The 26,865-nt window shown below is 40.3% G+C and overlaps 2 protein-coding genes across 4 annotated transcripts in view; one reads left to right on the forward strand and one right to left on the reverse strand.

The window, feature by feature from the left end:
* Positions 1 to 14,530, forward strand: part of LHFPL2 (LHFPL tetraspan subfamily member 2) — a 127,015-nt gene extending 112,485 nt beyond the window's left edge. For both annotated transcript variants that reach the window (XM_084304948.1, XM_084304949.1), the window contains 2 exons: positions 147 to 925; positions 13,747 to 14,530. In XM_084304948.1, the coding sequence (XP_084161074.1) occupies positions 496 to 925; positions 13,747 to 14,003 (687 nt within the window). In that variant the 5' untranslated portion in view covers positions 147 to 495 and the 3' untranslated portion in view covers positions 14,004 to 14,530. The remainder of the gene's footprint in view (positions 1 to 146; positions 926 to 13,746) is intronic.
* A 6,542-nt stretch (positions 14,531 to 21,072) lies between these two features.
* Positions 21,073 to 26,865, reverse strand: part of SCAMP1 (secretory carrier membrane protein 1) — a 41,599-nt gene continuing 35,806 nt past the window's right edge. For both annotated transcript variants that reach the window (XM_084304782.1, XM_084304783.1), the window contains 2 exons: positions 25,892 to 26,009; positions 21,073 to 24,049 (listed from right to left, as the gene is read on the reverse strand). In XM_084304782.1, the coding sequence (XP_084160908.1) occupies positions 23,885 to 24,049; positions 25,892 to 26,009 (283 nt within the window). In that variant the 3' untranslated portion in view covers positions 21,073 to 23,884. The remainder of the gene's footprint in view (positions 24,050 to 25,891; positions 26,010 to 26,865) is intronic.

Raw genomic sequence — 26,865 nt, forward strand, 5'->3', positions numbered from 1 at the left:
TTCCAGCAGGCTGTGTGTGACGGGCCCTTGTGAGAGCTTCAGTGAGTCGGTTTGGACCCGCACAAGATTCCAGCTTGTTGCTGGGATGTGTGGGGGTGGAGACGAAGGTTTTTTCTCTCTGATGATGTGGTCTCTCTCTCTTGTAGGTGTGTGATGTCAAACAGTGGGCAGTCCCTGCAGCCTGCCCTGCCAGCCCGGAGCGTCATGTGCCAGTATGAACAGTAAGAGAGAAAAGTGTACTTCAGCGTCTGAGAAAGAAAAAAGGAGGAACTAAACGGCGAGAACAAATGACCACACTGCTAGCAAAACTTTGAGCAGTTCACTTTTTCTCCTGAGAAATTTCATCTTGGCTGGTGTGAGAGAACTGAAAGAGCAAGCAGAGCCGCAACAGTGATTTCCTTAGGGTACCTTTTCTCTGCTTTAATTTAATTTTTTCCCCTTCGTGCCTGGATTTAAGACTGCCAACTGCACTGATCACAAGCACTGGACACCAATATGTGTCATGTCATTGTAACGTGTCGGTCGATGCTATGGACTCTTCTGAGTATTGTCGTGGCTTTTGCAGAGCTCATTGCTTTCATGAGTGCGGACTGGCTGATCGGCAAAGCCAAGCCACTAAGCTCTGAGGACATGGACAACAGAACAGGAGGATCACAGGAGCCCTACCATCCAACACTGGGCATCTATGGGCGCTGCACACGAATCTCCCACATGCAGCTTTCTAGACGAGACACACTTTGTGGTCCTTACGCCGAAAACTTCAATGAGATTGCCAGTGGGTTCTGGCAGGCGACCGCTATTTTCCTAGCTATGGGAATCCTGATCCTCTGCGCAGTGGCATTTGTGTCTGTTTTTACTATGTGTGTGCAGAGTATTATGAAGAAAAGTATTTTTAATGTCTGTGGACTGCTACAAGGGATTGCAGGTACGTGTGTTTTGAGAGCAACTAACAATTTTAATTTTTGTGCCACTCAGCTGGAGAAACATACCAATTCTGTAGTCCCTACAAGGAGATCTCATTAGACAGACCCAAAGCGATTCTATATGCTGGTGTTTATTCAAACACAGCTGAAATTTATAGCTACACAGCATGTAATACATTGACATTGGCAGCAGGATTGCAGCCTGTTGTGTGCCAAAATGAACTGACCAGTGTTTCTTTTGTTTGCTGTTCTGTGTTTTCCCTCTGCATGAATTTCTTTCGGTAACAAAAACTTCTCTCCTTTGTTACCAGCAGAGAGCAAAGTTAATTCTCATGTTAAGGCAGTCCATCTCCCTCTTGCTTCTTTAGTAACTTTTCCATAGACCCAAGGCTTTTCCAGGCTCTTCACGTCTGTGGTGAGAGCAAATACCACCACCCCGGAGGTGGCAGCCTGCAGTCACACACCCTGTTCTCCGGGATTTCATGCTAAGCTGCTTCCCTCAAGGACATGATCTTTGACAAGTCATACCTGACAATAAACCCTTCCTTTGGCCAGCCTATTTGCTCAGCAGCAATTATGGAGCCCAGCGAGCTTTTCTTTTCCCTGTCCGCATTGTACTTTGCCTGAAAAGGTGTACTGGTTCTAGATATATCGTGTTTCTGTTGGACTGACAGGGATTAAGCGACCATAGCATGAACTGAAGCTGGAAAGGCCCAGCCAGACCAGCACTTGGCTTTCCACACTCTCTGTGAGCAGTGGGAGGCCTGTCCTGTGTGTGGGTGCCCACATGGCACAGCAAGTGTGTGGGGTGGTCAGAGGGAGAAGAGGGGTCCCCTGCTGATACTGACTGCCCCCAGAGACCCGTGGGGAAGGTGGGAGTGAGCAAAGCCACCTCCGCCTCCCCTCTTGTTGGTGCTCTTAACCACTTTCTGAATTGAAATGACTTGTTTTCGGTAGACAAGAACCAGGAGTTTGGTCTTGTTTGTTGGAATAAGGAGTCCAGGTTTGCACCTGTACCGGTGCAGAACATGGCCTCCATGTTGGTGTGCCTGGGCAGGTGGGGCAGGGCTGGGCGTTCGGGCCTGTGCGAGGTGGCTGCTCCCTCTGGGCTGCCCGAGGGCTGAAGCCATCTTTATGCACCATGGCCAATGCTGGATCCTAAAGCACTGTGGCATTGGCTCTTGCCGTCCTCAGCTTCATGCAGCTGCGGTGTGAAAGCGTACAGGTTGTTTGGTGTTACCCGTAACCTAACGTTTGTGCTGTGGGGCTAGAGTTAGATCCCTTTCTTGGCTCATGCTGCTCAGGTGATGGCAGAGAATTAGCAGGTGGATGTCCTTTAAGTAAAAATTACATGTCTTGATGCAATTGTTCCTGGGTTACAGAATTTGTCAGATGGGTGTTTGTCACCCTTGAGACAAACAAATGTCTTTGTAGTGTGAATTATAGCCAGTAGAAGGTTTTAGCTCCTTGCTTTCTTACCCTGTACTTCAGAAATAATCCATGAAACCTGTTCTTCAAGAGATTACATTACTTCTTTTCTGTTGGAGGTGTATTTGTGTGAGAGAGATCAGTTAGTGGCATTGAGTAAATCTTGGCTCATCGTACTTGGGTCTGTTGAAAAGATAACCAGACTTATGGTTCTGATGCCATCTCAAGGAGACTGTGGTCTGACATGAAAGCTAACAGCAAGTAGATTCTTATCGTAGCGAGCTGTTCTGGAGACCATCTATTTGTGAGAAAACGTTTTAGATTTTATTATCAGACCAGCTGTGCCTGTAAAGGGAACCATTGAACAATATGGTAGACAAAACATTTCTTATATTTTAGAGGATAGAGAAGTCCTGTTTGAGCTGCACTGAGAATAGAAGCACTTCCCTTCTTATAATTCAGATAAATGACACAGCATGAAACTGGGTAATTGAAAGGTCGCATTACTGAAACTGTTGCTATGAGAAATACGCCTGCCAATATTTGCAGCCAGGCGTCTTGTGGCTAGCAACTCGTTTTCTCAAGATTAATTTTATTGGGTCCACTGCTACTTTTGTGCCAGTAGCATTACAGCATCTGCTTACTTAGTTGAAAGTATTTTTCTTATGACTTATCACAGCTGTTAATTTCAACTTTCTCAGTCCCTGAGTTTTGGAAAACACTTAAGCATGTTGTAAGAAGGATAGCTGTCGGCATGGTTAATCCATATGAGGATTATGATATCTAGACTAATGCCCTGGCCAGAGAACAACTTGATACAGCCCTGCCTGATTGTTTTAGACTTAAGATCATTCTTTCAAATGTGAGTAATGTATTTATTTTTTTAAATAAGAGTAGGAAAAGAATTCACACAATCGTTTTGTTTATCAGTGTGTATCAACCCAATATCTCTAAGTATGTCAAACATCTCATTTTCAAAGACAAGATGCACCCACAGTAGAGTCATCTACAGGAACTCAGGATCTTGCAGACTTAATCGCATTTAAAATCTCTATATCTTTGCTGTGGATATTTAATATAATTAAAAACATACACCAAGTTAATTTATTCCTGGAATTCATCATGAAAACACAAAAACAGACACCGGATATATCTTTTCTGTCTAGCAACATTGGTTGTGACCTGGATGATGCCTACAATGAAATTATAGAACAGAAAGCCACATCTTTTCTGCTACGGCCCTTGGACAAATGCGCAAACTCTCATTTAGGTCAGTGGGAAGGAGCCATGTACATATCTGGCCCACAGAGGGTTTTTGTTGTTGTTACAGAAAATTATAAATGCAAGGTTATAAAGGAAGAAAACATGGCTGCTGTTTGAAATCCTGTAATTCCTTTGTAATAGAGCACAACCTTGTATCAATTGTTTTCAGGCTGCACATCTTTCTACACACCTTTCACTCTGGACGTGTAGAAATAGTAATCAGCGATCCTGGTTTTGGAAATGTTTGCAGGTTGTTTCATCTGGAAAAGAATCTTTTCCCTGCAATAGAGTGCAGAGAAGGGAGCCAGGTAATTAAATAGATAATTACTACCCAGCAGCAAGGAGTCCATGGAGACTTTCATTCAAATGTCTTTTGGGGGAAAGTATTCTATTTTTACAATCAATGAATTAGGGGCTAGAAGAGGCAGCGTGTTAATATGCAGTAGTTGATAAGAACCAATTCAAAGCAGATTGTCAGAGTAAACACCTAGTTTTATGAAGTAACTAATTGGAGATCCTCTACTGATACACTGTGGTACAAATGTACAATGATTATGTATGTTTACAAGCTTTGTTTGGGCTTTGTTACTTCCCTGTGCTAAGTAATATAACTGAAAGATAAGCAGGGTGGGAGTAGCATAGGATGCAGCCCAAGCCAGCCAAACACAACGTTGTTTATGCTGCTGATATAAAAAACCTTTCCTCGCCTTCTGGCACCTCCGTTGGAAGAGCCCGTGAGGCCATGCGGTGCCTGGAGCCGGCTTCACCCATGGGGCTGTCCCCACGGCTCACCCTGCACGTCACCAGCCCCCCAGTCTTGAGGCAGAGAGCTGGCAGGGATGAGTTCCCTTTGTCCCTTCCTCACACTTCCTCTTCTGGGGCCCAAATGCTGCAAGTTTGGGATTCCCTCTATCGCCCGCCGGTGGTTCCTCCTGCAGCATGGCTGGGGAGGTGACAAAGCTTCTTCCTGCATGAGACTGTGTCAGCATCCCACTTCAGTGTTCTTCTCTCCTCACCCTGTGTGGAGGTTGCCTTCATACTTCACGCCTTGTATTGCTGTCCAGCTTTTCCTCTGGTTCTCCCGCCTTGTTGTATGAGGCTGGCTTCCCCTGGCACCTGTCCTGCTCAGGCCCAAACACTGAAGCCTCTTCCCAGTGAGTGCGCTTTCTGTTCTCAGCTCTCCTCTGTTCATTCTTCTCTCCTTTCTATGCTCTATTATTTTTAACTCATATTTAAGCTCATCCCTTCTCCTGTTACTGGTTGTGTTCCCTTGTGGGTCCCTCTTAGATGCTAATGCAGAATCTGGGCAGTAGTTCAGCTGCAGGAGCTGTACTCTCAAATGCAAGGAGGTTTCTGGACAGTTTTCTAACACCAAGATGCAAAACCTGCTTTGAAGCCAGCTGCATCTTTACATCTCATGCACTAAGAAAGAGTTCAGCATGCTGCACGTATTGGTCATCGTTTCCATGTGGGCGGGTGCCTGATGGGGAAGATGACCCAAGCAGAGCCTGATGGGAACCATCTGAAGGCAAAGAGGATCGGGAGCTGCTGGTGGGGGGGATCCAGCTGGGGGGTGGCCGGGGGGCTCCGGGGAATTTGTGGTGTGTGTGTGGGACTGATTGCCCCTGGCTGCAGGAGCTGAGGAGGCCACTGGGAGTTGTGGGGAGGAAGCGGGAGGGCAGCCAGGACATCCCTCAGAGGTGGAGCAGGAGGAGAGCAAGCTGCAGTGGGGGCAAGTGTGATGTGAAGACTTGTGGTAGTGGCAGAGAAGTTTAGGATATTCAACTGCATGTTGTCAAGAAGCGATGCTGTGTCAGAGAAGGGGCCAAGCTGGCGAGCAAGGAAAGCACTGTGTGCACTCACGTGGCTGCCTGCGGGTGACAAGAGGCTGTGGCTTGCTGGGCAGTAGCAAAGCAGAGCAAGAGCAGTTTTGTCCTCAATGGCAAGGGAACTTCTTGTTTGTCTTTCTGAAGTGCAGAGCATGCATTTTTCAAAAGCATATTTCCTCTTGGATTCGGCTTAGGATTTTTCTATTCTGATGCCAGAGCTCTGAATGCTTGGGGTGGGAAGAAAGAAAAAGGGGCGGGGGAGGGAGGTTGGGGAAGAAGGGTATTTCTAATGGAAATCCTGACGGTCTGAACCACTCTTGCTGTCTGCGGTATAGTGCTTCCTGTAACCTACATGGCCAAATGCCAGCGTGACATCTAATACACGCTTGGCTGCTGAAAGTTCAAGCTAAAGGGACTGCTATGTTGGAGCAAGAGGGAGTATGCCAGGGAAGGAAAATGAGTTCAAGTGCTAAATTGCTGTTGGGCCTGAGGGACGGTATTAGTAACTTTAAAGAAATAAAGTGAAGATGTCAGTGTTTGGTTAGATTTGGAGGTCAGCTCATCTCCCGTGCTACCAAAGTGGGCTCACAGGGATGAGCAGACACTCAGCAGACTAAATGCTCAGGTCTTCACAGATAAAGTGAGGCAGCTGGAGTTTTTAGCAAAGATACATCCCTTCCATCAAATGGTGCTCAGTGTGAGGCCCTCATGTGACTCCCTGAGAAATGCTTCACTGGGGCACGTGTGTGCACAAAGGTCTGTTACCTGTAGTGGTGCTGGCAGGATGCTGGGAACGCCTTTGCATCTCCCTTGCATCCTGCTGCCCTGGGAGAGAGCTGGCTGCCCCCCGAGGGGCAGGGAGGGAAACAGAGGAGGGATCCCCTTGTGGTGGGTATTTCCTTCCAGGCATCAGAGCCAAGGCTGCTGCTGCTGTTGTATGTAGGCAGCAAACCCTGCAGGAGAATATCCAAATGCAACAGAGGCGGTGCTTTCATTTGAACACAGGAAAAATAAAGATGAAAGCAGCTCGGCCTTGGCGGGCAGAGGGGTGAGGGCGGTCTGCTTGCACTGCGGGGTCAGTACCGAGGAAATGGAACGGAATGAAAAAATGTCTCGGAGCCCTTTCACCTCTTTGTTTAAACCAAGGCAAATTGTTGCTTCGGCCTCCTTTACAGAGCCGTGGTCACGAGGTGTTTTTCTTTCCCTTTCTGCTGATTCAGCACAACTGATTCATGTTTTTGAGGGCACTGGCAGCAGCCAGTTGGACAGTGGTGGAAGAGGTTACAGCAAGAGCTGTGAAACGTGCTGGGTCTTTTCCTTCGCTTTTCGTGGACGGAACATTTGACATTGCCTGGTATTTCCTTTCCTAGCTAAGGAACCTCCCGAATTTAACCATCCACAGTTTAGTTATCATGTGGTAGCTTCAAACCTGTTATTGGCTGTCTCAGATTGAAGACTCGTGATGCCCTGGTGGCTGCGCCTCTGTGCTTGCCCCACACGAGGATGGAGCTGAACAGGGGGTTCTGGGCGAGTTGCTGGGAGCAGGGTTTTTTTGGGTGACGGGTGGGGTCATCACAAACACAATGAGATGCAATTTGTCCCCCTCTTCTCCTGAAAGCAGGAGTGTACAAGCTGCACTTTGTTAGAGAGAATACCAAGCAGTAATGTTATACCATTATTGGAAAAAGAATATTAAAACAAAGCCACCCCAAACCCCATACAGGAATCCCCCATATGCTGTCATTCTGCCAAAGCAACCCACATCAAGGCTTTATAAACTGACTTCTTTTTGGCTTTTCCTGTGGGTAGCAAAATATACATAATAGTCATAAGAGCCTCAGCATCTCACCCGTAGCCTTCCCCTCTACCTCCTGTCTTGCACATCGTCTACCGCGTGCTCAGGTTCCTGTTTGCACACCTCACAGAGCTTCTCCCCTTGCTTTTTGCATGAAAAAGAGCAAGCTGCCAGCCACTTGCTCTCGGGGCTGCTGGCCCCCATCCAGGGAGACCGAGGGTGGCAGGTTGGGGACAGGGCATGGGCCCCACTGGCTGCAGCTTGCAGGCACTACCTGCTCCCCTGAGCCCACCCCACTGACTTTGATCAGATTAAGAGCTGATTGCCAAAACGTTTGTGATCATGAAGGTGTCTGTTGTGTGGTGGCTGTCACTGAAGTTGCTTGCATCTGCACAAGCCTCTTTGGGTTAAGGTAGTGTACTGCCCCGATTTTATAAAGGCAGGTTTATTTGTCCTAGATGGTGGCAAGCCCTTGCACCAAAGCGATAATTTGCTGTGGTTGTACAGAGGAGGAGAACAAGCAGAGTTGCTGCCCACACTGCCTGTGTGGTGTTGAACAAGGCTAATTGTTCCCTGCCTTCACCCTTCTCCTCCTCTGCTGAAATAATGTTGTTGCTGGGTTGTGCCTGCGCTGTGGGGGCCTGTTGCACTGCCACCTCATTGATCACAGCTGCTTAATTTCCTGTTTCTTCAGCAGCATTTAAAACTTTTTTTTTTTTTTTTTTTCATTTTGCTAGGAAATGAGAAGATAGTTTCAAGATTTGCAATGGAAATTGGCTTTGTTAGTATACACTGTTGTTTAATGTGGCACAACAGCAGCTGCACGGGAGACTGTCAAAACTAAATAGCATGCCTCCACTTATCTAAACAGGCATCTGTCTGCGTAACCCCTTTCTTGAGGGCTGATCCCAGGGATGGAATGAGAAAGCGTTTGCGCAGCTCTCACCCCCAGCATGCGGCGTGACACACACATGCCCATCACGACTGACCAGTTTGTTGGTGTCCAGTGATGTTAGCCCAGCAACAGTACAGCAGAGTGTAAAAACCAGCAGAAACAATTGCTTGCTGCAGTTCTAGGCTCTTAGGAAGGGGAAAAAAGAAAAAAAAAAAATAACAAAAAAACCAACAGATTTTCATATCAGAAGATCATTACTGAACTGTCTTCAGAAACTTTTCCTCACAGCAACGCACTCTGTCATGTTCATACTGGTATTTCTCAGTATGAGAAGTGGTTTTACTCAGGTGGTTTAGGAGGAGGAAGCTGCTTTTATTTAATTGTAACATAGAAGGGCTAGTGTTTAACTGGTTGTCCAGGTTGTAACCAGGAACAGACTAATAATCCTAACAAAATCTAAATCCAATTTAAATTTTCTATTTCTTAAGGCTTCTTTTTGAAGGCAGGTGACTTGGAATTGATAACATAACATTGTGGGGGCAAATTCCCTCCAGTGAAACATGGGAAGATGTTCTCTGCTGACAGACTTATAACAAGATGTTTTAGATGAGTTATCTGGATAAAAAGATTTTTTAAATAAGGCTTCTGCTGTTTTTCATAAGCACCTGACTGCATTGCGTAGCCTAGATTCAGACCTCTGTTTTAAGGAATCCTAAGAGTAAAGGCATAGTAGAGCTGGCAACAACTAACAAGAAGTAAAATGTAAGTAATGCTGCACCCACTGCAACGCAGCTGTGCTAAGAGAGAGGGGGTGAAGTCTTCAACAGAGCATGCTTGAGCTCTGCAAGTCTGCCTAGAAGTGCAGTGGAAAATAGCCTCGTGTCATGTTTTCAGAATGAATTTGTTCCTCCCAGCAGAAGAAACAAGCAGCGGTAACTCACAGGTAGATTGGCTGTGAATTAAAATTAATTTATTGTATGTTAAGTGGCAGGAGCTGAAAGTATTCCTTGCAGAAAACTTTATTTCAGAAAGGAAAAAAAATTGTTCTCTGCTCTTGATTCTGCCTTGAAGATTGGCTTCTGTTCAGATACACTGGGACAAAAGCAAAAAATGATTTATTATGAAATCATTATCATTATAATTTACTGTCCTCCTGCCAGATCCGTCTTAAGGCAAACTGTCGACAGGAGATAATTGTTGCTTCATTAGATTATGCTGACATGGTTATACAACACAGAAATGAGCTTTGTACTTCTATGACTAATGAAAATTTAAGTGCTTTAATCTTGACTTACAGCATTAAACGGCTTATAAAGCTGCAACATGTGGATTAAATACAGAAGGAATATTTAAACGTATCAAGCATAGGAGTGACAGTCAAATTCAAGACTTGTAAGAGTTAATTGATCCAGAGAGCAAATTCTTTTACGTGAATCAGGAGATTGTGCTAGGAAGTGGTCTTGTGTCCCTGTGCACTGTGATTATGAATGGAGGCCAAGGACGAGCCACTTGGCTCCTGTTCCAGCCCCTGGTTAGCTCCAGGACAAACGCTGCCACCTTTCATTTACTTGCTCCTGGCTCCATGCCCTCCTGCACCATCCTCCTGTGGGCGCTTCAGAAAACAAAACCAAGTACCCCTACACTGCCCTGTGCTGTCCAAAAATGACTGGAAACCAGTTAATCTTCATTTTCCCTCTCTCTTGTTTCAAGGGAGGCTATGGCCGTGATGAAACAGTTGCCAGTGTGCTGCTCAGGGTCATCTCGCTTGTTCCTTGCTCCCTGTCTCTGCATGCATTGTGTGAAAAGGATATTGTCAGCTATTGGAGGCAGAAACTATGAGCAGAGCTGCCAAGCTCTGCAGGAATGTGAATAAGTAACAAAAATAGGAGAGATGCAGGCAGGTGAGCCCCAGGGACTGAGCAGCAGGCTACGGAAAGGCAGAGACTCAGACAATTAAGCGGAGCTGTAAGGGACCTGGCCAGGCTGAGCCCTGTGGACACTAGCATGAGAAATCAGTGCTGAAAATTTACCGGTCTGGCCAGATGCTATCCTGTAATTGTTTTTTGCTCAACTGCAGCTGCTTGCATGTGTGTGAGATGTAGATCAAGGCTATGGCATTAGCCACAGAAACACCCCTGTGGGTTTTGCATGCTGCTTAAAATGGTTGTGCAGCAACCCTTGGGATAGAGGTGAGAGCACGCAGAGACTGAACTATTCACATTGCATTTAACCATTTCTCATGTGTAAAGCAGAGCTTAGCTTTCCAAGGAACATCCTGCCCTTGCTACCACTGATACATCTGACCTTGTTCTCTCCACGTGGGCATTTTCCCTTTCCTCCATTCTGTGTCTGTGATTCCAGAAGCACAGAGCAGTTTTCTTCTGGCCTCTGAAGTTACTGCTCTGGCTACAGGTGGTTGGACAGTGAAGAGCTGACTTCTGCCATAGACCATGGTTTGCTCTGGGGCTGGGTGATTAAGAATCTTCCATCTGTTCTGCTTAAGCTGCAGGAACCGCTGAGACGAGCTCTGCAGCATGTGACCATCCCTTCTGTAGTCACTGGGAAGCAGCAGACAAAGTTCCTCCTCGTCCTTTACTCGAACCTCCCTTTCTGGGCAGCCTCCACGGGGAGGGAGAGTCAGGAGGGTACCTTTGAACCCTGCACAGCTCCGCCGCTGCACTTTGGAGCTTTGAGCTGGTTACAGGATGAGGTGTCCATGCCTCTCTGCTCGCTGATAGTCGGTGTCAAGGAGTGCCATTTCTGTTGTGGGTGTGCTGAACTGGCTTAATTGGATAATCATTATCAGCTTTCCCTAACAAGTAGGAACCAGGGATTACTGAAATTACGAATGATGTAAAATATTAGTGATAGTGAGAAGAGGTGTGTTCTCAGAAGCTCTGTGTCTGCACTGAAATTGAGTAGATAGGAGGTTCAGTGGTGAAAACTTTTTTTTTTTTTTTTTTTTTTCCCCTTTATTACCGTAGGCCAACATGTGATTCACAAGTTAGCTACCTGGAGGGGATGGGGACAAAGAGGTGAAAATCTGGGCTGTGGCCATGGTCACAGTTAAATTTTCTCCAGATCTTTTTGACTGAGAAAGTGGCTGTAGTTTATCCAATTGTGGGCTGCATTCAACATTTCTTTAGGAATTTTCTGTACTCTAAAAAAAAAAAAAAAAGAAAAAAAAAAAGGTCTGAATTCAGTAACGTACTGATGACTACACTTGACAGCAGTTCTGCAGCCTTTTGGTGGTGGCTGAGTTTTGGGTAGTGGCTTCTCAACCAGGGCAATACATCTCGTGAAACAGTAGCTTTCAGGGGTCATTCAGCACTCTATTTTTGGTTAAAAGAGGTGGATGTAACTTCTCAGTCCTGCCGTGACTCAGCCGGAAGCTAGTTTGTAGTTAAACGCAGGACCTCCAGGTTTGTTAGTGATGGGGTGGTGAACGTCAAAAGCTTCCTTGGCAGCAGCAGCTACAGTGGCATTTCAGGCCTGGTTTTGTAATTCAGTGCTGGTGATTTTTAACTAACAAAGGGCTTGTGATCATTAGAGAAAATGGCAACTGGAACATATTAATAATGTACAGTCAGAAAAATACATTGTTTAGTCATGCTGGTTACGCTGAACAGGAAACTAGTGATGAATTGAGGAGAGGAACTGCGGGTGTTTAGTCTGAAACGGCTGCTGGGCTCAGCAGGATGAAAGCACAGCTTATCCAGGTCCGTCCAAGATAAAGCAATGCTTTACACTTAATGTAGTTAGGCCAATCAGACAGGAAACACTGCACAAAATCTGTCGCTGGTTCTCAAATGTAAACAGTGATGAAATCCCTTCAAAGAGAATGGGTATCATTCACTAGAAGATTTTGCTGCCCTCAAAACTAGTGGCATTTAGTTCATTCATGCCGATGTTGTTCTATCATCACTAGAAAAATACTGGATTAATGACTTCTGTGAAATGTCTGGCATTTACAGACATTAATTTCACACAGTTGGATGATGTTTTTGCATTTTGTGTATATTCTATGCTTACTAGCAAGGACTCAGCTTTTCTTAGGAATTATTATTTTTAATTTGGCTGAATTTCTTTAAACAAACAATTAAGGGAATCTAATGTACTGCAGAATGGGCTGTTCTAGCTGCATAGAAGATGGGAACAAGTCTTAACAATTGTTCTTGGTAATCTCTTAGTACAGAAAACAAGAAGACTTTTCTGTTTCATCAGCCAGTAAAAAGTCTGGTATAAGATGAAATCTAGGAATGAACCAGTGCCACAAATAAAAAGCACAACTTTCAGCTCACTTATAGATGGTGATAATACCTTTGCTTGCTATCATACTCAAGATGCCAGGCTGAATAAAGGGCTTTACAGTGCAGGACAAATAGATAAGGTGTAATACTTACGTGATTTGGAAGGCTGTATTCATTTTCTGGATGAATTGGTTGTCTTTATGCAAAAACTGCTTTGTGTAATTCTTCCTGTTCTTCTGAGTAAAAGTTGAAAGAAAACAGTAGAAAGCAAATGTAAATACCTATGCGTTGCCTTGATGTTTAGCTATGTACCTTGTAGGAAGGAGATTAGCTTTTAACTCGCTGTGATTTTTAGCAGAGTTTGCATGAAAGCACGACAACCTCTAGCATACTAGGCATTTTGATTAAAGCTCTAACCTTTGTACAAAGATGCATCATGTGTATAGGGACTCTAATATGACCTTTTCATTTCCTAATGAAGCCCTTCACTGCTTAGGTAAAGATTGGTCCTCAGAGAAAACTATCAATAAGAGAGACAATCAGATGAGCAAAACATCTCCTCTGAGCTTTTTAATTCCAGCCAGAAGTGCAATAAATAAGTTCAAGTGGTTTATTACGATCAGGAGCTGAGACTTTCGCTTCTCCATTGCTAGAAACTTTCTTTCCTGTGTAAGTTCCTGTGTAAGTGCAGCAGCCGATCACCTCTTTAGAAGAGCCCAGTGTTACCTACACACTGGCAGTGGATACTTACATCCGTTCATTAGTGGCTGACTCCAGAGTCTCTTCATTGCAGAAGAAGCTTATTGAAATTGCTGGATGATTTTTCTACATCGTCCTAATGTGGACATGTAAGGAGATTTCTATGAGACTGATTTTTCCAGATAAGAAAATAAACAGGACAAATCCAGAGGAAAAGGACAAACATTTATGAATGACTAAATAAAGCTAAATAAAAATTTGTTAAGTGGATGCAAACATTTGTACGTATTTGAAGTATGGAAGTATAACAGTATATAGAGATGCTCAAATGTTTGCAAGCTCTGTACACCTAACAGTAATGTGTGAAAACAAATGACGGGGAAGGAATACATAGAGTAAAATTAACAACAAGGTCATTATCATATGTATATCCATATATATCCATTTAATGTAGGATAGTTCCAGATTTCAATAAAATGCTGCAAAGTGCTACAGCAATTTAGCATTAGTACAATTAGTAAAGGAAGTACAAATAGGAAAGGTGGATGAAAGAGCTGTCTTCCCCCAGTTAGTAGTAGTCATAACTGTTTGTACGTGTGTTTCATTTGGTGTTAAACTTATCTTTTGTTAATCTTCTGTCTTTTCTTTCTGTTTCTGTTTCTAGGCCTCTTCCTTATCTTAGGCTTGATACTTTACCCTGCAGGTTGGGGATGCCAGAAAGCAATAAGCTATTGTGGACATTACGCTTCTGCTTACAAACTAGGAGACTGCTCCTTGGGCTGGGCTTTCTACACTGCTATTGGTGGCACTGTTCTGACGTTCGTCTGTGCGGTCTTCTCGGCGCAAGCTGAAATTGCTACATCCAGTGACAAAGTGCAAGAAGAAATAGAAGAAGGAAAAAACCTTATCTGCCTCCTTTAACTCCAGTGGAGAAAATACCAGTGCCTGGTTATTAATTTTCAGTATAATTGACTGGATAAGGAGATCTACTTACCAGTTTCCACCGTTTGTGTGATTGAGCCCCATGCAGTCCAGCCCTGAACTACTGAAATGATCTTTCTTCTTTGCTGGGCAATGAGGATCAAATAAAGGATTCTAAGAAAGCAGAATGTAAATACTTGCGAATTTTTTAGTTTCATTATGTTATCAGGACATTGTGGAATATACTAATCAGATTGGGGATGTGAGGAATCATGTATACATTGGGGATATTGTTAAGACTGACAAATTCTGATAGATCGGATTGCCTTGCCCGCCTTGGTCACTTTGAAGAATCTGGATTTAAAATAATGAAAGCCAGCACATTTTTTCGTATACAGAGGAGAAGCCTATTTTAATTGGGCTTTGTTTCCAAGGGCTCCCCTCATCTGTGACTATTTCACCACCACCTGGTTTGGTACCATATTTTTCACTGAGGTGCTTTTTGATATTGAACTTCCTGAAAGTACAGTGCCTTCTTGGAAGTGTTAAGATGATGGAGAGAGCAAAGCTGACATGACAGTTTACACTAATCTTTAAGCAGTTAAAGTTGAATCCCTTTCTTCAGCTTGAAACTAACAACACAATATGCATGCCCCTTGTTGTTTAGCAGGTAAATTATTTTGGTTTAGACTATGCACAGAAGCTGTTGTTACACTGGCTTTCACTTGACTCTGATAAGTGTTAGAAATACCATTTTACCGTATGTTCAGTAAAGTATTTTTACAGCGACTCTGCTTTTATTTGAAATCCCTGAAATCCCAAGCAGATGATAATTCCCCACAGCACAGCTTAGCATTATCTTGTGAATGCCAACAGCTGGGATGGGGCTTAAGACTCTTCTACAAACGTAGATCAAATGTTGGACTTCAACGGTATTATTCTTGCTCTTGCCAGTGAAACTTCATTCCTAGTCTACAGATCAGTATGTCTCATGTCCCAGAGCCAACTGAGTCCTTAAGAAATCTAAATTTTTCAGGAAGTCATGCCAAATTCTAAATGGCTGGGAAGATCTTTTCCCATTTTTTAAACCACATGTAGTATGGAACCTTTTCCAACTAAATCAGCAGAAATAAAACAGACCTTGCCACAAATGACATTCCTTTCTCAAAGGCAGTTGGTTGCATTACTTGTGGTGTCCCCATCACTTACTAGAACTACTTATAAAAACAAATCTTAAAGGTATTGAAAAAAAAAAGGAATGATGCAACTGTGGCATATGAGCATTGGGAAGAATTCATGTGAGAAGTAATTCTCATGAAATTTAAGTGAATTTTAGATTCTTCATCTTACTTAGTAGTAATGTTTCACATCATCCAGTAATAGCGATGCTCTCTATCACTTCACTGTAGAATGTGAGCAGAGATTCAGGTTTATCGCCGGGTCAGTCTATCAAAGTGTGCCATTAGCTATTTATAGATATTAAAAATTGTTACTCTGCAGGTAGAAGACTAATTTCCATACACTGCTCCTCCCCGGTGACACAAAATACAAGTCTCTTTCAGCAGCCACTACAGCAAGCACAGGGCTAGCCATGAGCTAACAAGCGAGCACGAGCAGTCCCAGTGTTGGAGCACCCCTTCAGTGCCTGCTGTGCCCCCCAGATGCTGCCTAGGCCTGGCTGACCTGTGCAGCAAAGCAGGCTCAGCTCCTCAGTGCCCAGCCAGGGCACATCAGTGCCCAGTGCGTGTTCAAGCCACATGCCAGATGGATGCAGAGGTGACTGCTGAGCCACTGGTCAAAAACCAGGATTAACTTCTGGCAATATTAAAAAGGGATTGTTTTAATCTAGCCTCCTCTTGCATGCACCTGTTGCTGCAGCCCACTTCCACCATAGTCTAGATTTTAAAACGGGTAATTTTATTCTTAATATTTCATTTTAAAAACATAACACCACCAACAAAACAACAAAGTTATTGTCTGCAACTAAACTATTCATGCCAACTAGCTGCACAAAGCAAGATTTAGTTTAACATATCAAAACTACTAGTGAAAACCGGTGTCCGAGGACAAATAAAAAACACCCACAGCCATATTGCCCTGTCCACACTTGTGCTTTTCGTGTTTTTTTTTCCTAGACACACAAACGTACCCTGTGAAGGGCATGCATGTTACTTGTACTTGAAGCCTAGCACAGCTGCTGGCTGGTACAACGCAGCCTTCCGGTGTTCCTCTTGAGCCCTCTACTGGAGTGCACACTACTGCAGCTGGGGCATTAGCTCAGTTGTGCTTTTGTGGACGGTGTAATGGGAAAAGAGGGGCTAGTAAGAATAAGAGTAGCCTGTAAGTTGGTGAAAAATGAATTACAAATTAGATTTACGGTTTTAGCCTGTCTTAGGTGGGTAGCAATCCAATGTCAATGTTGCCACTGCCAAGTCTTGAAACTATATTATTGAGGAAAATGCTGCTTTGGCTTCAACACTTGATTATCCAGGATAAGGTCAGTTTTTCCAAAAGGTATGAAGGGCATATACTGCTTTGCTTTAGATGTAAATCATGAACAACCTTACTATACATTACTAGCCAAGCTCTGCTATGATCTACAGCAGGCTTAAAATTTTTAATATTGGGGTTTTAAAACACAAAGGAATTATTTTCAGTGGCATGTTTTGCTTTTGTTTGCATTCGTAACCAAGAAAAAACAGCTTTTCTGCTTGTTTCTGGTATGCTATCACCCTGGTGTGCAGCAGCATGATCAACTAACTTGCACAGATATTTATGTTTATTACATAGCACAGATAGAAGACAGGCTGGGAAGAAATACAGGAAAAAAAAATAGAATTTCTTTTCTCAGGGTTCTGTTTTTCTAGCAAGTGATAAGGTGGTATATATTGCAGCTTTTCTCTGGATGAGTTTATCAGATGTAGGGTGCACTCATTAAATTTGACAGCTGTTTAAAGTTGTTCCCGAATGTCACCTCAGCAGCAGCTTTCAAAGATGTTTCCCCCAGCCAGCCCCATCACCACCCAAAAAAAAACAAAAAAAGATTATTCAGCTTAAAGCTAAATAAATTTCATGAGGGGGACTGCGGAGTGTAACTGCTTGTTAAAGTATATGCACTGCATAGGATCTAGAAGACTTTGCTGTGGATTCTTTAAAACCTGTGTGCCAATTTCTTCAGTTTAATTTTTTTTGTGGTATTGAAGAATTCTTCAAACATCTGTGGTTTGATCAACTTTTTAAACTTATATTCTGTAAAGTGCCATACTTTTTTTTTTTTTTTTAATTGTAGCATATTTAAATATATATATATATACACAAATTTGTGTGAGATGTGCAATAACAGGAATGTCTTTTTTCATAGTTTTTGCTTTTAAACAAGATATTTGGAAAGGGACTTTCCCAGGGAAGAAGTGGCTGAAGTTTTGATGGTGTGGATAAACTAAGCATAGATTAATTCAATAGAATTACAGAGTTTGAGGATGAATACAACAGTAACAGTAGCTTAAAGATTTAAGAAAAAAAAAAACCTTCTAGAGGGATCTAAAATAGATCTATGTAATACAGACAATTGAAATGTGAAACTGCAGCCATCTCTGGCAAAATACAATCTAAAAGCTGAAAACGCTCAGCAAGGTTTCTTCATGTGCTTTATTTATGCACTGCAAAAAACATTGCTACTGAGCTATTTACTGTTTGTCTATATCACCTTTGTATCTATTTTACTCAATAAAGTTCTCTGGAGTCTAAGTTCTTTTTTCATCCTGATCATTTCAATTTTGCATTGTTATCCCCCATCAGAGTGTCTCACTTGCCACTCATGGTCATAAATGAAGAGGAGTTAGTCTCCCTTGAAAGCTGTGGGCACTGGTGCCTACAACAAGGGAAAGACAGATCCCAACAAAAGCAGATCATGGCAGCAACATATACACCACAGCCACTCTCTACAGGAAGAGATGCTGTGCCAATCCAGCTAGATGAGATTTTGAGCCATGGTTTATTTGTGGTACTGTTTTTTCTGGCTTTGAGTCACCACTATGTACATTTGTTAGCACGAATGATGTACCTAATGTGTTACTTTTTAATCTGAAATTCAATTAAAATGTGAGTTTTTCAAACTGTAACAAGAGTCTGACTATCTTAATTCAAACATATTAAGTATGCTTAACCAGAGCAAGTTTTTTTTAATTGTAGCTTTAATAGCATTTAAGAGCCCAGCCCAGTGATTTTGTTAGTGTTTTAGGTTTCTAACTGACTTTAACCATTATTACCACCTACTGATCAAAAAATATGTGATTTGAAACTGTAGCTATGCATTATACAATACAGTTGCATTAAAGAGACTTTCTAATTAAATACGTCTGATGCTTTTCATTTTGCTACTAAGCACTTGTAGCTCCTTTCTCATGAAAAGAGGGGTAGAGAAAGTTATAAAACAAAAACTGCTTAATCGCAGACCTTTAAATAGCATTTGATATGATGCATATTACTTTTCACCTGCAACTTGACAAACCCTAAAGAGAGGTTATATATTGCACTCTAAGCAAATTTATGGCAGAACCAGGGGCGTGGCTTTTGGTAGTTCAATGAAAAGTTGGGAAGTCTGTTTTCTCTGAAAGTTGTTAAGGCCAACTTCTATTGAATTTACATTGACATCAATTAGATTGAACTGAGCTTCTGACATTTTACGAACTTCCAAAAAGTAGTTCTTGATGAAAACTTGAAACATTTTCCTTATCTTTTAGAAACCTACAGTCCAGAAAAAAGAGGATAGGCGCTACTCAGTGAATCACTACTTCAGACACCCTTATGGATTTCAAAGCAGGTGTATATATATACATGTACATACACAATGCATTCTACAAAACAAAACAAACAAACAAAAAACTGTAGAAAGAAATTGCAATCTGTACTTTTTGTATAGCAAAAATCTCTTTTTTTTTTTCAAAGTGATTAATTAATGTAAAGGGAAATGGGGAGTTCAATTCTTAAAATGTGTGAATTCCCATAGATTGCTGTGTTCTGGTAAATTGTTTCCTCAGTTCCAGATGCATTGAGAAAGTGAATATATATTATTAACCCAGAGACAGGTGTATAAAGACATTGTCCTGCTCCTATGATTCATTGAAAACTTGTTTTCAAAGTCTTTTTCTTTGATTTACAGTATCCACACAGAAGTGAAATTCTGAGAGAGTAGCAATCAGTACACCCTAACCAGCTTGAAGTACCACTCTGCTGCAGTAAGATCAGTAGTTATTTTGTTCTGAGAAAAGCTAGTAAGAAAAGTTCAATTGCATTATTCCAACTACTCTCAATTGATCCAACTACTTCTGTTTGGTTGCTTACCTTGGACAAAAAAAATCACCTCACTACCCAAAACAGGATATATATTTTTTCTCTTGAGTATCAAAAATGCATGCACAGAAAAGCCAACAGCCCTGTACTACAACATGGCAACATGTGCTTTGGCATGTGTGCGATGACTACAGCTCAGACAATGCATGACTGGTCAGACACAGCTCTTTTTAAAAAAACAAAATGGACTGAGCTTTAGCCAGCATATTCTACCCAGTTTTAAATGGACACATTTGTAAAACAGAAAAACTGAGTGAATGGTCACACGCAACTGGACTCTAAACCAGGTTGTACATTAGCCCTGTTCCAGGCACAATGCCTATTAATAACTCAACCTCCAACTTCAACATCAAAATCAGTCTCTGAAATTTCTCATCTTGCCAGCTGAAGGTTTCCTTCCTGAAACATGGGATACAAATGAGTAAAACCTCGTCTTCTCGATGCTTTCCACAGCAACTGCTTGTGCTGAAGTGTTGTCCTCGTATGACTACCTAGTCATCCAATGAAAGTAACTTTTTGGATAAGCCGTATATGCTTTCATTAAATAGCTAGACAATTAATTTCTTTTTTTTCCGCACAACCCAATGTACAGTAGCATGATCCTAAAGTCATACCTCCCAGCAACACTTGCTTTTTTCCTCACTTGTGTGAGACGTGGTATCTAGTTTAAGCCTAGCATGAAGTTAAACTAGTATTCTGCTGCTGAGATAAGATATCTGAACTATTTCTTAATTTTTTACACTGATGAGAATAAAAGCTATTTGTAGGCATAAAATTAATTTGTATGGAAAAATACAAACTAAGTAGTACATTTTGAATGTAACTGAGTGAAACCTAACACTTACTTTTCTGATTATGTGATCCACTGTGCCTTCTTCATAATTTATAATTAGAATGGTCTAGGTGCATGACTTTTTTTTGTGTGTGACAGAAGTATCTTTCCATAAGTATCACCAAGTTATTTCTAAACACATTTCTCTGCTCTGTGCTGTTTGCTGTGTGTGCTTGCTTCCCCAACATAGAGCAAATTCATGAACAAATTCAAAAATTGTTCATTTAGTCTGCCACTCTCACCCTAGATCTGTAAATTACAAAGAAACGGATTAAGTTAATGAAGAACTTCACTACTACATGATATGTGCATGTAGTAGTACAGCACGGTGATCTAAATTATTTCATTTTGCCCTTCAAGGAAAACTGGGAAATAAATTCAGTACTATAGAGTGAGTGTTACAGCTAATATCATGTCAAAAAAATAGTGCCTCAGGAAGAAAGGAAAAAAAAACCAACAAGACAGCAGTGACACAGAAGTGTCAATTCAATAGAAATTAGGAAAACAGACAGTACCAAACCAATGCTGTTTTCAGCAACTTCATTTTACTTTCAACAATGTTTTAGGATTCACTTAATAGCTGCAGAATTTCATTCAGTAATGACAGAACATGTTTAAATCTTAACTCTCTAACTTTACAGCACAAGTAAGCAGGCTGCAAGTATTTAAACGTTCTTCATAATATCTGAGTAAGCTAATTCTGATTATCTTACTGTATAATTTTGATAGTGGACATTTTACTTTCCTGTTTAAGCAGAATTACAGCATTTATATACAGAATTACAAAAAACAAGTGAGATTTTTACATAGATCAGCCGCCCTGTGTGTCATCCTGAACTTCAAATGAAAAAAAACTATTTCATTCAAAACTATACAGAGCAAAAATCCAGGAAAAAAAGTATTTTTTTTATTCTATGACACTGTGTTAATACAATAAATATACAAAACTTCTGAAGTACTCAGACATGCAACAGAGGGACAGAAGAAGTGTGTTTGTACAGAACCATGACATTCACCAGGATGGCAGAGCATTGTTAGTAATTTACAAAATATACAAACATCCCCAGATAAATAAAACCAACTCCTAAATTACATATCAATGACTACTGACATTCCAGTGTTTAAACTTCATACTTTGTACTCAATTTGCCACAATACTACAAAATGACAACTGAAGTGGATGCCATACTCTGATAGTTAATAAGAGACTGTAAAATCTCATTTTAGTTAAGTAAAAAATATTTTAACAAACATCAGCCGTCTGTTGCCAAAGCTACACTCAAACTTTTCTGTCCCTTTTGGGCTGCAAAGTGTCAGAGACTTCTGGTTTAACAAATCATGTGTACGTGAATCCTGAATTTCACATATGAGGTTTAAATCTGTATTATTTAACCCATGACATTAGAAATCAGCATTCAGTAGACTTTGAAAATTAAATCTGTTTTCTCAAAGAATGTTTAAATATTTGGGAAAAAAAATCTACCTGCCAAATTCAGGTTTTATTCTGAAAGTTGTTTTTTTTTTTTTTGTTTTTTTCCTCCATAATATATTATGCTAATGTACGCTATTATGCAATCTTAAACTTGAATTTAATTGCAAGGATGTTGTCCCTGGGATTCATACTCAAGAGCTATCCAAGAGAACTGTTTAAATTAAATTCAGAAGTAATCCATATTACAGTTCCTAGATAAAACACTCAAATTTAAAAAGATTTTGAAAAGAACAATCATGTACTGCTAGAAGTGTGGTACCTGTTCTCAAGAGAAAATGAATTATTTTGTCTAAAAAGCTTTTAATAACATCCCACGCAAATTTAAGTTCAATGCTAGAGTGTCTAGTAGTGTAAAATTTTAGAGCCCCTGTATAGTAAAAACTAACCAAACTGCTTTTAAGTTTGCAGAGAATATTTAGAAGAAAGTATATTTGTTAAAATGATCTTCAGCATAGGTGAAACTGCTACATTTATCCAAATTCAGGTTGGATTTAAATAAGTTAATAAAAGAAAGGAGGCTAATGCAGACTAATGGTAATACTGATCAAGGGATTGAGATAAGTTTGTGGTTTTTTTAATGTTATTGTGTTATTATAAATACGCTGTAATGAAAAAGACTTAATCTGTGAAGGTCAGTCCATATTCAGAACATAGAGGGGCCTCGGAAGCTTACGACTGATTCTCACTAATCGTGATTCTTCTTAAGAGCTGAATTAATTTCAGCTACAGTGATATTTCACTAGTTTGATGACTTGGTCCATCCTTTCTAAAAAAAAGTTAAAGAACAGCCCAAATACTATGCATAAGACTCATAAGTCAATCAAGGAATATCAGATAACCTTTGAAGGACAGAAACATTTATAATAAGACCTGATTGAACTCTAGAACATTGTGATGGTATGTAGCATGACTGACTGTTCAGTTCTACTGCACCAATTTAACCTCTTAGGCCTTCAGTTCAATGCGTTAACATTTGACTTTGTGAAAGATGTATATTTCTCACTTTTCCAACTCAAAATAGTTAGGAAGCTTTTATTTTCAGCTTAAATCAAATCACAGAGATGGCTGAGTTATGTTAAAATGAATTCAAGTATCTGTTAAATGCCATTGCTTCAAAAGCTTGATTTTAGACAATATTCCTGTTAGAAAATTAAATACTGTATATTTGGACTTTTGGACAAGCAGTAAACAGAGTGACTGACAAGGCTAGAGATTTAGTACCACTTTCAAACACAAATCTACTTAAAAAAAACAACCTCAAGCACAACAAAAATATCACTGCATGTAAAAGAAGGGAGTGAGGCAAAAAACTAGTGTTCGAAATGTCAATATTCATTTCTTTCCCAGCAAAATGATTACTCCAAGAAATGAATATTGAAATTAAAAATAGTAAATATATAATCATTTAGGTCTGTGATTTAAACCATCAGTTAACTTCCTTAAACTGTACATTGCATTACACATCCTGTTACAAAGAATGTTTATGCACCATTGTCATTTCTCACAGGTAGAGAATACTCCATGAAAATAGATATAAACAAAACCTATAAACTGGTGCAGGTAAATTCTGGACCAAAACACTACTTAAACATGATTGAGTAACTTAACAGTATTCATGCAAGCTTACAGGTTTATATCAAAAAACTTATCTTAAAAAAAAAAAAAAAAAAAGGAAAGAATTTACATTTACCCTACTTGTATTTGTACTCCAGCAGCAGCAGCTGAAATTGCAGAAGTATCAGCCAAACCTAACTTACTACGTCTCTCAGTCTACCCCACTTCTTACATTAGAAATAGGGAAAACAGTTATTACAAGCAAATATAATTGATACAAAGTGCTTTCCTGAAGTTTAAAAACAGAAGAGTGAACCACTAAAAAAACTCCAAATTCCTAATGTATTTATTTGAACATTAAATACTGCAATTCATTTTCAGGCCAATTGTTGAAATATTTGTCTCCCATAAGATACGGAAGGTTCTATGTTAGAGATAGCAACATATAACAGAAGGGCAAAGAACAATTATCTTTTTTAAAAATAAATAAATTTATAATAGAAGAAACCAAACATTTCCCATTTTACCCATGCACAGCTGAAGAAGAGACAAACATGCTGTGTGTATTTTGTTCTAGGCTTTTAGGGAATATAATAAGTGACCGGAATATAAAGAACAATCAAAGAGAACCGTAATGACTTCTGCATTTCTCTACATTCGGTTACCCTTGAACGCGTTCTGAGCTGCACTGGTTGCTGCTGTTGATGCGGCGTTGGCTGCAGCAGTTTGTACAGTTTTGTTGGACATCACTCCTGTTGCAAACTCTTGCTGTGCTTTCTCGAAACTAGCGCCAGTTGTGCGGTAGAGACCATGCACCTAGGGAGGTGTGAAAGCAGTGAATAAGGTGTGCCGACCCTTCCATTTCTTAGTAAAATTAACAGCAAAGTCTCAAACACAAAGCAGAGGTCTGTGGTGGAGAAATCTGGCTTGTTTGTGTTTGGGAAGGTCCGCAAATGAATTAACAGAATTCTTTTCCACAAGTCCTACAAATTTTCATTGCTTTGCTGCATGCACTGCAGCAGCAATAGCAGCTGTAGCAACACTTGTAGCTTTTTGCTGTTTCACCGGAATCTCATAGGTCTTTACTACATGCACAGTACCTACTGTCTGAAACAACGTATTTAAATATGCAAACAGACTGCAGCCTTAGTATTACACAGGGACCATAGCTTGCAGAAGCATCTTCTGTCTCAATTTGTCTACAGCTTGGCCAACTCATTGAGTTAGTTAGTAAGTGCTCAGGTTAAGAGAATGTCAGCAGGACACAAAATCAAAAAAGTTTTTTTGAATCCATTGTGTCAATAACACCCTCAAATATTTTTCTACATAATTTTTTAGAAACATTTTAATTTATCTGATTTACATGTTTACAAGAACCTAGTAAGCTAAACTCTTAGTGAATATAGTATAAAACATGCTAATAATGCTGATACCTGTCTGCTAAACTAATGTGATGATCAATAGCTCTGCAAAATAAGCATGGATATTGAACAATATATGGCTTACAAAGCCTTCAAACAATACACAGCTATAGTACAACAAAAAATCAAATCCCTAGTAACTTCCAATTACTTGAGCATTAAAACTAAAAAAAAAAAAAAGAATTAAAAATTCATAGCTAATCAATTCCTTAACTAGCTGACAAAATGAATTGTCAAAAAACTTTTTCATCCCTGTAAAGCAGTCGGATTAAGGTTGTAACTTTTTCGTTAGAAACGAAACAATTTCCATGCCACATCTGAGTATGCAGGGTTTTTTAAATAATCCAGACGCATGTGGTAGAAAGAGTGTTAAAAAAAAAAAGTTCTACATTCTTGTTTCTTTCTTTCTCCTATCCCTGGATATTTATACAGAAAACAAATAAGGAGAAGGGAAATCTACAGTTTATGCTTATAATTTCTAGCTTACTGTATATAGGACAGAAGAGCCTGGGTATGTGAAAACTTTTAATCATAATTGTGAGGTAGATAGAATTATTAGAATTGCTAGCACATCATATGCAGAATTCTCAATTTAATCAAAGCAACATCAAAAACCTATTAGCAGGGTTATTATCTTAAATGTGGACCTTCTGGATGGGAATTCACAAAAAAGAACCACGGGAAAAACACAACTTTGAGGTTTTATTCAATGTAATCATTAACTGTCAACATGTTAAAATCAATTTCAGGAGAAAAATACAAATGCTTTTCTGAGGTTCAAGGCATCTCTATCTTTTATTGATTTTAATCAATGATTAAAATAGAACAGTGGCAATGATTCTAACATCCAAAATTTAGCAGTCATTTGAGTCACACTGTATTTCACTCAGACTGATGAATTAACTACCACAGATTTGAAAATTGCAACCTCATATCTACAGCTACAACCTTAGTGAATTCACTTATCCCACTCACTGTGGGCTTACCTTCCCAACTTACTTGAACTTACTCTTCCCCATCTCAGTTTGCAGAAAATAACTGCATTGTAAGAACAGCTGAATTTAACTTGAATAACAGCTCAAGAAAAAAAAAAATACTATAGAAGCACAAATGTTAATATGTAAGGCAGACCCTAAGAACATCATGTCATACCCGTTACTTTGAGCGTAGCTCTCCCAAGCAGGGAAACAAAATCTATACCAAACATAGAAAGAGAAGAGTGGAATAAGTAACTTACCTTTTTAAACATAACTAATGAGATCACAGCAGATGCTGTGAAAAGTGCAGCTATGATTATCATCATAATGCCAACTGGAATACTTTTATTAAGACCAGTAAGAGACGAAATCCATCCACTGAAGAAAGGAGAAAAGAAAAACTTTACTTTGCACAGCATAGGAGCCACTTAACAACAGGTATCCAAATCAAAGGGAAGCTTTATAACCTCCTGGTCCCAATCAACTTCCAACATTTTTGAAGAAAAAGTCAGGAAATCTGTGATGGTTTGTTGATTGGGATTAATATTATAATTTTTTGAAACTGGAAAGGAGAGGATCAGATTAACCTGCTACAAGATCGCTGTATCTTTGACATCTCTCAATTTTTTGGAAACTGAAACACCACTGAAGTACAGTATCAAATTTGAAACCACAAAAACAGGTTGTCTTATGGAAAATAAAACATCAAGACAGGAAAGATTCTTCCAATGAAAAGAGCAAAAATATTCTGTAAACCCAAAGACCTTAAAAATTTCCTCTGTCTGCTTCAAATTGCTTTGATATATCTGATGTCTAACTGGACTTCACCACAAATATCCAAAATTCAAACTGAATTTAAACAAAATTCTAACGTCTTCTGATGATCTGGATACTTTTCACAACCATATGCCAAGTATTGTTAAAAGCATATTCCACATATGTGGCAAGTTGTCCCTCTAAAATTACTTTTTTTTCCCCCCCCATGTCAATCAAGGTCTCAATTAAAAAGGAAAACACTGGATTTGAGAGCAAAAATTGTGAAAAGGGGTTTTTCCTTATACTCTTATTCTAAAACAATATTATTTTGTTTGCTGTACAAATGTTTGGAAGTTTGCAGCAAAATGTCACTGATACAGAGAAAGGTCATTACCCAGATCCAGTACTGCCAGCCAGTCATAGTTCTCCATATCATATCATCTGGCTACTGTAACCATGCTTTTAGTTAATTCTATTT

Source organism: Netta rufina (genome assembly GCF_964035555.1).
Source record: "Netta rufina genome assembly, chromosome: Z".
Classification (NCBI taxonomy): Eukaryota; Metazoa; Chordata; class Aves; order Anseriformes; family Anatidae; genus Netta; species Netta rufina.